This window comes from Schistocerca americana, chromosome 2, assembly GCF_021461395.2.
Source record: "Schistocerca americana isolate TAMUIC-IGC-003095 chromosome 2, iqSchAmer2.1, whole genome shotgun sequence".
In the NCBI taxonomy this organism is placed as follows: domain Eukaryota; kingdom Metazoa; phylum Arthropoda; class Insecta; order Orthoptera; family Acrididae; genus Schistocerca; species Schistocerca americana.
In genome coordinates, this window is record NC_060120.1 from 273771595 (window position 1) to 273784705 (window position 13111).

Sequence of the window (13111 nt, forward strand, 5' to 3'; positions counted from 1 at the left end):
GGCCTGGTTCAAGCTGTAAGATCAATTTTAACTTAATAAACCAACCAAACTAAAATTATCTGCCTCTTTAGCCTGGTGAGATACCAGATAATTATGTTGCCAAACAAGCCCATACACAGTTCACCAATAATTAATTCTCAGTCAAAAACAAAGGTTCACAGACCAGAGAGATGAGGTATTGGCCTACAATGAAGATATCCATGTAGTTACAAATGGATAATAAACTGAACGCTTATGTATTGTGTAATAAATTTTCACTTGTTTTGCACACAAAGCTGAAAATTGCTATACAAATTGCAGAAATACAGAGTTGCATTTATCTGCAACTCACCTCCAACAAAATGTATAAATTTAAAGCTGTCCTCAGACAGCCAGATACACTGAACTTCACTTTACATGTTGCTGCTTTGCAGTGATATACTGTAATAGACCGAAGTAACAAGTATGTTACTGTACCTGAAAATATGTACCCTCTACAGGAATATATTCACTTGTTACATACAAACCTAATGCTGAAATTAGATTTAGCAATAGGCACATTCCACTGTGCAGGAAACTGTAAAATAGTGTTCAAATTATTCTTGCTCAAGCCAACTGACTGTCGCACATCCCTGGCGATTAATCACACTGATGTCCACAAAATACTATGAACCACTAAATATGTCTTTCACTGAAGAGATTGAATTACTGTGAGATCAAGTGTAAAAGTGAAAAAATTTGTAATTATGGCATCTTTACCTGACTATGGTGTTTTACAAATGTCCTTATAACAAATGTGAAGATAAGTAACAATACATCACACAAGAAATACAGAACATGGGGGGAGTGGGGGTGCTGTGATCACACTGAATTCAGAAACTATTGTGGTTCATCCATTCAATGGGTGATATGAAAGACTAGTGCATATTGTACCCCAGCAAGAACAGACAACTCAAAAATGCAGTGCTACTACTGCTCAAAAGAATTGTATAAAACATTGAAATATTACAAGCTTCCTTTTCAGTTTGAAAGAAGTATTGTCAGCAGTAAATGGCATTTTTTTGGCACATTAGCATATTTCACACATTTTTCAAGGCAACAAACCTAAGATGCTGTTATGAGTTTTCATTCTCGCCATGGTGTGATAGCAACAGCAGATATACAGCAATTCATTCCAGCTCAGAAATGCAAGCACTGACAGGCAATTGATGAATGTAGGTGAAACGAATGTGCTCAAAATTTACCCTAAATCCAACTGCCTCAAACACCTTCAGCATTTCCATGGATGCAGATATATATTATGGCATCTAACACCAATACAGCTCTCCTACACAACACAAACCATTTGTGCACACGGGCTGCTTCACCATGCCTACAATTTTGCTTTTCTAGAATAGCACACACTACCCTCAGCATCCTTTTAACCAAATTTTTAGTTTCACACAGCTATAAACTGGGCACTGCACAAACATTTAATAATTTAGAATCTGGTTATTAAACACCACTGCACTACCATAGTTTTAGTATCACATTAAACATGAGCAAATTTGTTGAAGTGTGGCTATATTTCAAATTTAACTCAGAAGCATGGCATCTGTAGCAAATTTTTTTTAACTTTTTCTTTCTACACTACTGAATGCTTTGTGGCACAAATGACTACATCTACCTACATGTACCACACCCACATTTCCAACTGACACCTGCATTTTGCTATTAACTTTTTGTACCTTGGCATAAAGGAATTGGGCTAATGAGGCAGTGTGTACTTCTTAAAAGACCATCTTAATCAGGTTGAAACGGATTAATCAGTCATACCAAGATTAAAAATTTGGCACACCCCACTGCAGTGGAATTTTCTCACAAAAACCAGTCACTTAGAGTTAGCTACATTTCCATTACTAGTGCAATACATTAGTAAATTGTTAATGTAACAAATGTTATTTCCCCTACTTACAACGTTGAAGCCAACGTTTTTTTTTTTACCTCTAATACCCCTTTCCATTCCCAGTTTATGATAGATTAACACATTAAGGTAATCATGTATCACTTGCACACCACCCAATTATTTTACATTGTAGTGTTAAACATTTCATGAAGGCACTAATTTTTTCAATGGACCTTCGTAACTAATTTCCACTACTTTCAGACACATTCAATGCAAACTTATTTCAAAGTTTGATTTACCCAAGTCATAAAAGTTGCAGTTGACACTTGTTAACATCAAACTCATTGAAAGAATTCAATTAAAAAAGCAATTTACCACTTTCACAGGACAAAAATGAGAAAGGTACATGAAATAAAACATTCATGTTTTAAATAAGTTTTATTTTCCCACTAATTTCTTGTCTGCACATGGGAATAAGTTAATACTTTGGCTATTGACATTTACTCAGCACATCTTTAATCTCAAGACAATGCCAAGTTGCTTAGAAAGGAAACTTGCACAACTTGTGAATTGCTTAATAAATGCAATACAAAAGTCATTTCAAATACAAAACATTAAGAAATTTACATTCTGGTACAGGAAGCTTATCCACTTTCTTCAATTTTAACACAAGTTATACATCACATTTCAGTTACTCAGTCACAGAAACACCAGGATATAATGAGGTGATTCTTAAATAGAAAAATGCAGCCTACCTTCCTCAATTGTAAATTGTAACGAAAACACTTCGAATCTTATAATACAAGGAGTTTAAACTGTTCAACATAATACAATAAAGAAAGTCTTTTGGCCACACCTGGTGGTGCCTGAAATGGTCTGGCAATGATAGAAGTATAAATACTTCACCTGAACAAAATAATTAGGCAACTGCTTAGAAGCATTTCCTGTGGACAATTGATGGACCAGATTCATCATATTCTTGCTTAGAGATCCACATCTGCTGGAAGGTGGAAAGAGATGCCAAGATGGAACCTCCAATCCAGACTGAGTACTTCCTCTCAGGTGGGGCAATAATCTTAATCTTCATGGTGGAAGGTGCAAGGGCAGTGATTTCCTTCTGCATCCTGTCAGCAATGCCAGGGTACATGGTAGTACCACCAGAAAGTACTGTGTTGGCATACAGATCTTTCCTGATGTCTACATCACACTTCATGATAGAGTTGTAGGTAGTTTCGTGGATACCATTTGCTTCCATACCCAGGAATGAAGGCTGGAACAGTGCCTCAGGGCACCTGAATCGCTCGTTACCAATGGTAATTACCTGGCCATCAGGCAATTCATAGGATTTCTCTAGAGAACTGGAGGATGCAGCAGTAGCCATCTCCTGTTCAAAGTCTAGTGCAACATAGCACAACTTCTCCTTAATGTCCCTTACAATTTCTCGTTCAGCTGTAGTGGTAAAGCTGTAGCCCCTCTCAGTAAGAATCTTCATCAGGTAGTCTGTTAAATCACGGCCAGCCAAGTCCAATCTGAGGATGGCATGGGGCAGGGCATAACCTGTAACGAATTTACATTGTTTCAGATGCAACGAATGCAACAACTTTATAGAATATCTACTGCTGAATTTCAGTAAGATTCCTTTCAGGGAAACATTGTTCGAATAAACTGTAAGCATATACCCGTATTTTAAATTTGTAAAATTTACTTCCACATAACGATTAAATGTTAATGACAAGTGGTATATAGTATTCAAAGGAAGCTTACCTTCATAAATTGGCACAGTGTGCGAAACGCCATCACCAGAATCCAACACAATACCAGTTGTCCTACCAGAGGCGTACAGGGAGAGCACAGCCTGAATAGCTACGTACATGGCTGGGGTGTTGAAAGTTTCGAACATGATCTGCAAGCAAACATTAACGTTAGCAAAATGTTAATAATCACCATAAAATTTAGTTTAATAAACTCCTGTCGTATACTATTTATTAAAAGTTGTTCACTGCCGGGTGGCAGTGTTAGAATACTGCGACTTAAATGTCATGCTCCTGTGATAGGAAGAAAAGACACTCAAACGTCGCAGAATTTAACACTGCCACTTTTATCGAAAAAAAAAAAAAAAAAAAAAAAATAGACGTAGAATTTGATAATTACCTGAGTCATCTTCTCCCTGTTTGCCTTTGGGTTCAATGGGGCTTCAGTCAGAAGAACGGGATGTTCCTCGGGCGCCACCCTAAGCTCGTTGTAGAAAGTGTGGTGCCAAATTTTTTCCATGTCGTCCCAGTTTGTGACAATTCCGTGCTCAATTGGATACTTCAGAGTAAGGATACCTCTCTTAGACTGGGCTTCGTCACCAACATAGCTATCTTTCTGTCCCATGCCCACCATCACTCCCTGCGAAGAATGAAGTACGAAGTTAGTACTATATTCACACTACCGGTTACAAACTTCAGAACAGAATCATAAGTTCCGCCTTACCTGATGCCTTGGACGACCAACAATTGAAGGGAATACGGCCCTTGGTGCATCATCGCCGGCGAAGCCAGCCTTGCACATTCCGGATCCATTGTCCACAACGAGAGCAGCAACTTCTTCGTCACACATGTTGAATTATTGGAACTGTAACCGCGAAGATATAAATTACAAAAAATTCTAATTCACTTTATATTTACGATTCACGAATAGCAAAAGTTTTTATATTTCTGTTGAATCACTTCGAAAAAGCACTAAATTGAATACCGAAGAACTAAACACCTAAACTTCAACTGCCCACAACTTACTTGAAATAAATATGCACAAAAATCCTAATACACTACACAGCAAGCACACTCCACCAGCTGAACCACAAGACTGAACGGATGCCACCCAGCTGCTGCCCAGTAATATAGACAGCCGACCCCCCTTCCCCTCACGCCCCCCACCACCGCCAAACTAATAAGGGCATGGCAACCTCGACCAATGGCTGCTTTCTTTACCATATATGGTATTGAGTCGGCGGCGTGCTGCTATACGTAGCCTACCGGAACACGCCCGGCGAGAGGGAAAAATGAGGAAACACGGTCAACGGAATTTAGTAAAATCCAGCGACTAGTACGCTAGTACCCGGGCGATCGTTAACACACACAGAGAATAAACCTCACCGCAAAATGTTCACGCGACAGCTTATTTTCTACGATTTCTGATTTCGGTTTTGAACTTACCGCGTTTTCAGAGAGCCGCGGCGCACCAGTGAAAATGTGTTCTATATTTAAACGCTACAAACCACCTGCTACGGGGAAGAACTTTCTTCTGCGCTTTAAGAATCCACCCGACAAGCAAGTGTTTGATACGGACAAGACACCAAACCGGCACTTCACAAGTAATGAATTTAAACGCTTATATCACACTCTTGATGATCACGGAACAAAATTTATACATGAATTGTGCTGGAATACATTCGATACGACCTGAACTCAAGTACAATTGCTGCATTCAACAGAAGAACTTACCTTGACGGAGACCACTGCACACACCTTCCGTACTCCACAACAAACACGCTGCAAGTGAGCGATCTAACCGTTAGGGGAAAGTCTCGGCGGAATAATGGACTCTTCCACGGGTATGTTCTAACTTTTAATTCACGTTTTAGTTTGATGATGATGTATTGTAAACGCTTAGAAAATTGTTACTTTCTATGAAATTGTGAGTGCTTGCTATTTTGTCCGGTATATTTGTGATAAACTTATTAGATTTGAGAATGTATAGTGCCGAGCGTAGCGGACTCCCCTCGCGCGCTTGGACTCTTCCAACTTCTCCCTCCACGCCGCCAGCTTCTCTGCCACATATGGGCATAAAACGAATAGAGATTTCTGATTGGCTGACGGCTGGACGGTGCGGTTTGATTCAACTAAACGCGAGACACAGTTGGAAAGGTTCAAAGTATGCGGTTCCCGTTTTCTTTGAAATTTCTGCGTGTCATAATTACGGAAGAGCGTGAAATGTGAATATTTCGTTTGTAAAGCTATATAGAAATTCAGAATGTACCCTGTAATTTGACATCACTTACTGAATTGCGTACGTAAAACTAAGTTCATTTTAACAGTACCTGTATATATTGTTTTTAGCGTTGATGAAGGAAAATAAATAGAATTGACATTCCTCAACATATTAAAACCTGTCACTCTACCCGCACAAGCAAATAAATTGATCCTTTAACGTCAAAATGTGTGGCACAGTTAAGAATTCTAGAAAAAGCGAATTTTCGAAGCATGAGCACGGAACAAAGCAAAACACCGAGTGTGGATAGGATTTCAGTACAAAACTAAGATAGTAACATGTGTATTCGTCTACTAATTGTACGTTAAGTCACTTGAAAGCTACAGCAGATTAACTGTTCTTAGTCGTTACTTATAACAGTCTTTAAATTCACGAATGCCTTTCGAAGTCAATTTCTTGGAACTGTCAGCGTGTTACACAAAATATAACTCTGTAGCATCTCCACCGAAATGTATCTGTGGTTCTAACGGAGAGGACTTTCTTATGTAGACTGTCCAGTCAGTGATGTTAAACAGTTAAACATTGAAGTTGTCAGCTTGACAGAAAGCTCGCTTTATTCATCGAAACTACGTTAGTACCTCCTTAATGATTACTCCATCCATAAATATACGTGTACTTTGCAGACCAAATGAGCAGTTTTCTTTGAAAACTGTAAAAGTTTGCCTATCCCAAAGTGGCCAGTCGGGCAGGAATAAGTAGCGCTGATATTTTGCAGTACGTTTCGTAAAGCTTTAAAATCATCCCTTAATACAGATAATTCTATGAGCAAATTAAATCTTGTGACGAACTGTACTCACCCTGTAGTTAAACAGCTTTCGTAGTTACAAGAACGGTTACAAAAATGATTGCAACTTAACACTGAAATTTGTCTTTGCGATACTGTTTTGTTTAATTAAGTTTCTGTGCGCTGTTTTGACACTTCTGGTAGCATTTTCCATGCATTTGGAATCACTATTGTCGTGACTTTCCGCAACTTGTTGGACCAATATTTAACGTAGTTTCAGAAACGTAATTTAATTTCACGGTGGATGACATTCCGTATTAAAAATTTGTTAATATCGAGGCTGTAAACGAGAATTAGTTTTCCACGCTTTCAGAAAATTATACTCATTGTATGGCTTTATTGCCCTGTGAGTATTCGTAAGTCGTACATAGCGTTATCTTGGAGTGCAGCTTATGAAGGATATAAGATTCACTTCAATCAGATATTACCCAATATTTTGTGTTAGCGTTCGTTGCTTGTTATAAATTTGCTAATCTTAATACAACTGTTCTGCCAGTTTGTTGCGAAAATGTCACAAGTACAACCTAACCAATTTGATAGTGATTCTGTACTGTAGATAGAATACTCGCATTAGTCCTAGGAAAATACGTTTTGCAGAGAAAACAAAGCTAAGACACTAAAGTTTCCCGCGCATGCGATGTAAAGGCAAAGGTACAGTAGCATATGCACACGTTGCTGAGTAAGTTTGTTCAAAGCATGAGGCGGACTGCATCGGCATGACAGTAATCCGTGCATTGCGCCGGTGAATCAAATGGGTGTCTAAAATCTTCTTTGAGCATCATAAAATCAGTAATCACCGGCAAGAAAAAAGGCGCGGCTTAAATTCTTTTTTGCAGTTTACTTTAATCCCGTTACCATGAGTACTGGAACAAGTGCCTACAAACATTATAAAATACTACTATTTATTGTTTAGATACATGCCGCGAAAGAATCCAAGGAAAGATATTTTCTTATCGCGCAATTGTAGCACACTGTCTACCCAAACTAGTGCCGTCCCAATGTAGAAAATGCACCGAAACAGAGGTTATTTCCTGTGGGAGTTACCACCAACATTTGACATCGTTTGTCGGGCACGGAAATTCCGTGTTGGGCGTGTACTCAAAGCTATGCGTAATCGTTAAAGGGGTGTGTGGAGTGGAAAGCTGTGATTTTTTGACTAAATTAAAATTCAAAGTGTCACTTTAAAATAACAGGGTAATATTTCCCACTATCTTGATGGCAGTTACTTAAAGATGGAGGCCGTTAATTTATATCGTGAGTAGATCTCCACATGTTTAACAGTTAAAGCTGCGCAATTTATGATGGGTCATAAATGACGAAATATAATTACATTAACCTACACTAGAAATTTTGTTGCTGGCAGTTTTTGCCGGAACCAGCAAAGTGAAGAGGCGGCATTGCTTTATTGTACCCCCTTTACACACATTGTACTTGGATTACTTTAAATGATTTCCCTGGAAAATAGTTCTTCCGTGAGTCCGAGAGATCAGTCTGAGCTTCAAATAAAAGCTAATTAGACTTTCTAAGCAAGCAGAATGATCATTAAATGCTGATCTCGTCGATCATTAGTGAATGAAGTACAGGGGCAATTGCTTATTGTGCATAGGATTGAGCTTCTCATAACACTGTCATGCAGTAGTTTTGAGAGCTTGTGACTGGGGCTGAAGGACGACACGGTTGTCCCTTCTGGTAGGAATATCACTAATGACCTCATTGGTGCCACCACTTAATTTCTGCATAACATTAAAGTTCGTACGCTACGTGTAATTGGATAGTTCAAGCCTCAAATTATTTTTTACTTTTCTAGATATATAATGACCAAACGACCTCACTTTAAAAATCCCTTTGAGAACAGAAAAGCTGAAAGGAAGACAATACACGTTACATAATACAAAAAACAATTGGGCTGTTCGGTTAGCATATTACGGATTTCGCTCGCTTTGTATTCAATTACTGCGAGCTGCGCAAAGTAACTAAGAGAACAATTTTGTAAACAGTTCTAAAAAAAATTAATTCCAGCGGGCCACAATAACATGGCGAGACTACTAAGGTTTAACGAAAACAGTTAGGACAGATTGGTAAATACGTAAAGTGAAAAGTGTTTTGTGGCTAATATTCGTAACATTTTTATCCATAGATATTTCAGTCGTGATTTTCGAAATCGAATGGCATTAGAATTATCGGAGACATAATGGTTGTTAATGTGTGGTTCGAAACGTTTCCTAAAATAGCTTACCGATGTGGTGAAACCAGTTAAGACTGCCTCCAAAGTACAGGAAGGATGCAGGCGCGTAAATATCGGACAACGTGCTGAAACTGTGTAAAATACTAGCATCCTTCGGTCTGACATTTAACATATTTCAATAATTTTTAAATGCTCATGTAAACGCTCACTGTGTGGGTGTATTCTTTAGAGGTAGAATCCTCCTGCGAAAGGAATAACCCCTTCGATAAATCATTGTTAGTTCAGTAATTAAGGATTAGCACTGCAGAATCTTCCCCTTTGTGTAAAACTTCACGATGTTTCGAAATCTTGAATAAATTATGAAATATTAAGATTGACTTTTCCAGTAACACCCTGTACTTTGATTCGCCGTAGTAGTAGTAGTAGTAGTAGTAGTATTTTCTGAAGATAGAGTTAAGAGTCCATTGATTTCCGAGAAGGGGATTTATTCCGAAAACTCGATGTGTTTGTTCTACCTTCCGCCCAGCGAAACAGAAAAACTCGTTGCCCTTGGCTCATTGTAAGCCGTAAGGGAGTGCAGTCATTTTTTTTTTTTTTTTTTCTAATGCAAATAAATCCAAATTTCTTAGCATTTAACATAGATGGGGTGCCCGACCAAAACATTCTCGTCCCTGGTTCGTGTTGGATTTAGCCTGATTTCCCATAAATCTTTAGTTAGCTGAGACTTTGATAGTACGTATTAAGTAAATGACATTGTGCTACTACAGCGTGTACGTCAAATAAATAAAACTAGGAATGCTTCCTACCACATTTGCGCACTTCCAGCGTCACAACATTCTTTTCTGTCCATCTACATCTACAATTATACTCCGCAAGCCACCCAAAGGTGTGGCGGAGCGCACTTTAAGTGCCATTGTCATTACCTCCCTTTCCTGTTTCAGTCACGTATGGTTCGCGGGAAGAACGACTGCCGGAAAGCCTCCGTGCGCGCTCGAATCCCTCTAATTTTACATCCCTGTAAATATCCATAAAGGTAGAAATGTCGGCTAACACGCAGACCTTGCTTGCCTCCTACCAATTCCGCGCCCACCAGAAATTGCCGGTAAACAAAGCTGGCGCTAAACAGCTTGTAAATCATAAACAAGGCAAAGCAGTGCAAAGACCAAATGTTGATTTATCGGGAAAAAATGCGCTTAACACACCGGTTTTCAATTTCATTTGGTATCCCTAGATTAGATTTACTTTCATTCCAATTGATCGGTAGTGAATTTGTCCTCCAGGGTGTAGAACATGTCAGAAAAGCAATAATACATGAGAAATATTTACAACTAAAACAAATGAGCTAATGTACCTTCCACAGGTTTTTTTAGCTAGTGATATGTAACTTGTACAACTATTTTTGTTCGCATCTGTTACCACGTTCCACACGAGCATATTCCTTTGTAATGCTGTTTTGGGTCGGTAAGAAGTGACTGGGAGCGTTGGTTTGTTACCGTAACCCCTTTAGAGTTTATGCGGTATTCAGTGTTAGAAATTAGAATAGTTGCATAGGGTACTAGGAGGGTGGTTAAAATCCGTACAAATGAACTACTGAAATGGTCAATGGTTCATACGTGTCTCGCTTTCCGAACTACTAGAAGAGGGAAATTGTTGTAACCATTTTTTCTTTAAAAGGAGAAAAGTGATAGTTTGAATACGGCATCTAGAGGTGATATTTTTCATACACAATATAGGGCAACTTTTCTGTAATACATAGTCCACTTGATTAGTAGGCGACAACTCACACTGTGGGATTCGTAAAGGATCTTTAGGATCAATTGCACTTTGTGCTTAATTGATTCAATACATATCGACTTTCGTAGATTCCTTCACGGAGATACGTAATGTGATAAGAGTAAAAACGTTAAATGACAAGGGAAGTATAAAAATATTTGGCCAACTGCACTATCAATAACATACCTGGTAAAATTGACTTGTAGCACAGTTCTTAGATGGATAATAAACTTCTGCTTAGGAGGTCGTACTTCGTCATTTTTTTTTACCCGAGTGTCCAGAACACTTAGTGTTATATTACATTTTTCACGATGTTTACCCAAAAAGTAAGCTAGGTTGTTTAGTTGATATATAGCACAGGTGTTCATGATCGTAAACTAATTTCTCAACAATTAGTTAGGGGGCAGTGTGAAGCGACATGGTGATTGACAGAATGAGCCCGGGAAATTCAGTGCATGTATTAAAAAACAACGTGTAGACTACACGCCGAGCGTAATGAAAGTACTTCAGTATTTGGGTCGTTATCGAGCAATAACAGCGGAAGAGTAGAGACTCAGATACGGGCTTAGGTACTTGCTGGTATAGCCCATATGAAAGTGTACAGATGTTCAGTAAATTTGAGATAACTGTCAGAAGAGAGACTGCTCTCACGAAACACTGCACGAAACTCCTAGAAAATAGATACATGATTGTTTCACGCACTATTCTGCATCCATAGTTAATTTCCCACAGCGATTGTAAAAATATAGGCGCACGGCATACGGTAAGAAGTGGATAGGCATGTTTAAATATCAGATTCGGTACACGTGGGATCGATATCTGCATCTTAAGTTAGATTGATACCTCGATAGTATCGCAACAAAAATTTCGATACAGACGGTATCTTATTTAGAACAGAAAACGAAACAGGAAAACTGTGCGCAGTTTTAGTGAACAAACTGTAATGAAACACCAAATGCAAACTTAAATAGTAAGGGACAGACAAAATTTGACCTTGACATAAATTTTATGTTGCTCATACCAGCAATTATTTGTGTATCGTTACAAGCTTCCAAGACAAAAGCTCTCGTTTACAACAGGTTTGTCAAACCTAACTGTTCATTTTGAATAGCAGGCAAAATGTCGGAATTAATCTAAATTTTCATGATCCAACTCGAGAATAAAACCAGTACTCCAATTCACTTTTCCAAAGTAGTGGAAATATGTTGCCAAGTGTTATTATACGCTGCACATTGTAATTTTTACTACCGGTTACCGCATTCGTTTCCTGTCTACCACGTAGATAATGCATACTTTTTCGCATTTAGTGGTAGTGAAAGAATATTCCATAACAAAATCCTCCGAAACTTGTACTCTTTCTTTAGGTACAAAGATATTATCGAACGTGTAGTATCACCGGTGTTGCATGTACTCGCCTCAGTCGGCTGACACGATCTTGGTGGAGAGATTTGCTCGTTGTCGGAGAGAACTACATTTCTCGCGCTGCAGTTGAGTATTCCGGCACTGCGGAGGGCGTGTATCGTGCGTATACGCAGTGGGTGTCACCGCCGCACTTCCTGGCATCACAATCCCTCTCCTCTCCTTTTGTCGCAGCGGGATAGTTAAAGTACGCAGTGTTACGTCATTGTGCGTACACTGGAATATCCGTCTACTCCACAGCGGAGCACAGGGGAGACGAAACAACCTGAAAAGTCGTTGAAAAACACAGCGGCGGACTTCGGTATCTCTTCCAGGCTACTCAGCCAATTTATTCAGTTCGCGAAAAGTCTGAGAAAAATCAGTCACGCAAGTGACTGTGGTTAAGCTAGTTTTGTAATAAATAACGCCTAGGCTGCAATGTACAAGTAATTTAAAGTGAATATAGCTATTACCAACGTAACTATAAATGCATAAAGATCCTTCGATAAGAACTAGAAGTACTGTAAAAGTTTAGTTTTCTACAAGTACCTTATAGGTGCTACTTTATTTTTTTAATTTTTTTATTTGGCCTTTGAGTGTGTACTCAATTTAGCCATCGGCAACACATAGTGTAATGTACACATAATTGAATAAACAAATACAGAAATGCATATTTACAAGACTAAAAAGCTTAACTGTTAGTTTTGTACATAGTGTTTTAAAAATTGAATTGAATTGGAAAATAATTGTCTTGGCTTACAATTCACACCAATTCTGAAATATCTTCATCAGCAAGACATATTTATAATTTACGTACACTATTAAAACCTATAGATTGTAACCAGTAATCTTGAAGTCAACTATCACTTTATATAGACGAACGTCTTTAGTACACAAAAGAGAAGCTGATTGAGGGAGATGGTAGCCCATACTCAGCAATGTCTTCAGAAAGACCAACCGTTCACGGTCAAATTTGGGGCACATAAATAAGATGTGGTTGACATCAGCTTCCGACTCAGGATCACACTCACATGCTGGTGAACTGTAAACGTTGATCCTATGTAGATGTTGTGGG

At 38.6% G+C, this 13111-nt stretch overlaps 1 protein-coding gene and 1 long non-coding RNA gene across 3 annotated transcripts in view; one reads left to right on the top strand and one right to left on the bottom strand.

Moving 5' to 3' along the window:
• Nucleotides 1–2283: 2283 nt before the first annotated feature.
• Nucleotides 2284–5664, bottom strand: LOC124593737 (actin, cytoplasmic A3a). 2 transcript variants are annotated; one of them, XM_047132068.1, is made up of 5 exons: nt 5350–5664; nt 4340–4480; nt 4016–4255; nt 3629–3767; nt 2284–3421 (listed from the first exon to the last, which is right to left on the bottom strand). In XM_047132068.1, exons 2-5 carry the CDS (start codon nt 4463–4465, stop codon nt 2796–2798), a joined length of 1131 nt encoding a protein of 376 aa, XP_046988024.1. In that variant the 5' UTR covers nt 4466–4480; nt 5350–5664; the 3' UTR covers nt 2284–2795. The 2 variants fall into 2 exon arrangements, with proteins under 2 accessions (XP_046988024.1, XP_046988023.1); XM_047132067.1 differs by lacking the exon at nt 5350–5664 and adding an exon at nt 4642–4784.
• The window catches only part of LOC124593738, a 37443-nt gene continuing 29227 nt past the window's right edge, over nt 4896–13111 (top strand). Inside the window, exon 1 of the long non-coding RNA XR_006978143.1 lies at nt 4896–5459. This is a non-coding gene — a long non-coding RNA (uncharacterized LOC124593738). The remainder of the gene's footprint in view (nt 5460–13111) is intronic.

Bases quoted from the DNA above. Each gene is read 5' to 3' on its own strand.
- LOC124593737 (XM_047132068.1), bottom strand. From the start codon at position 4,465: ATGTGTGACGAAGAAGTTGCTGCTCTCGTTGTGGACAATGGATCCGGA. The intron at 4,256-4,339 runs GTAAGGCGGAAC...CATTCTTCGCAG, and splicing joins TTGGTCGTCCAAGGCATCAG to GGAGTGATGGTGGGCATGGG. The intron at 3,768-4,015 runs GTAATTATCAAA...GTTTGCTTGCAG, and splicing joins ACAGGGAGAAGATGACTCAG to ATCATGTTCGAAACTTTCAA.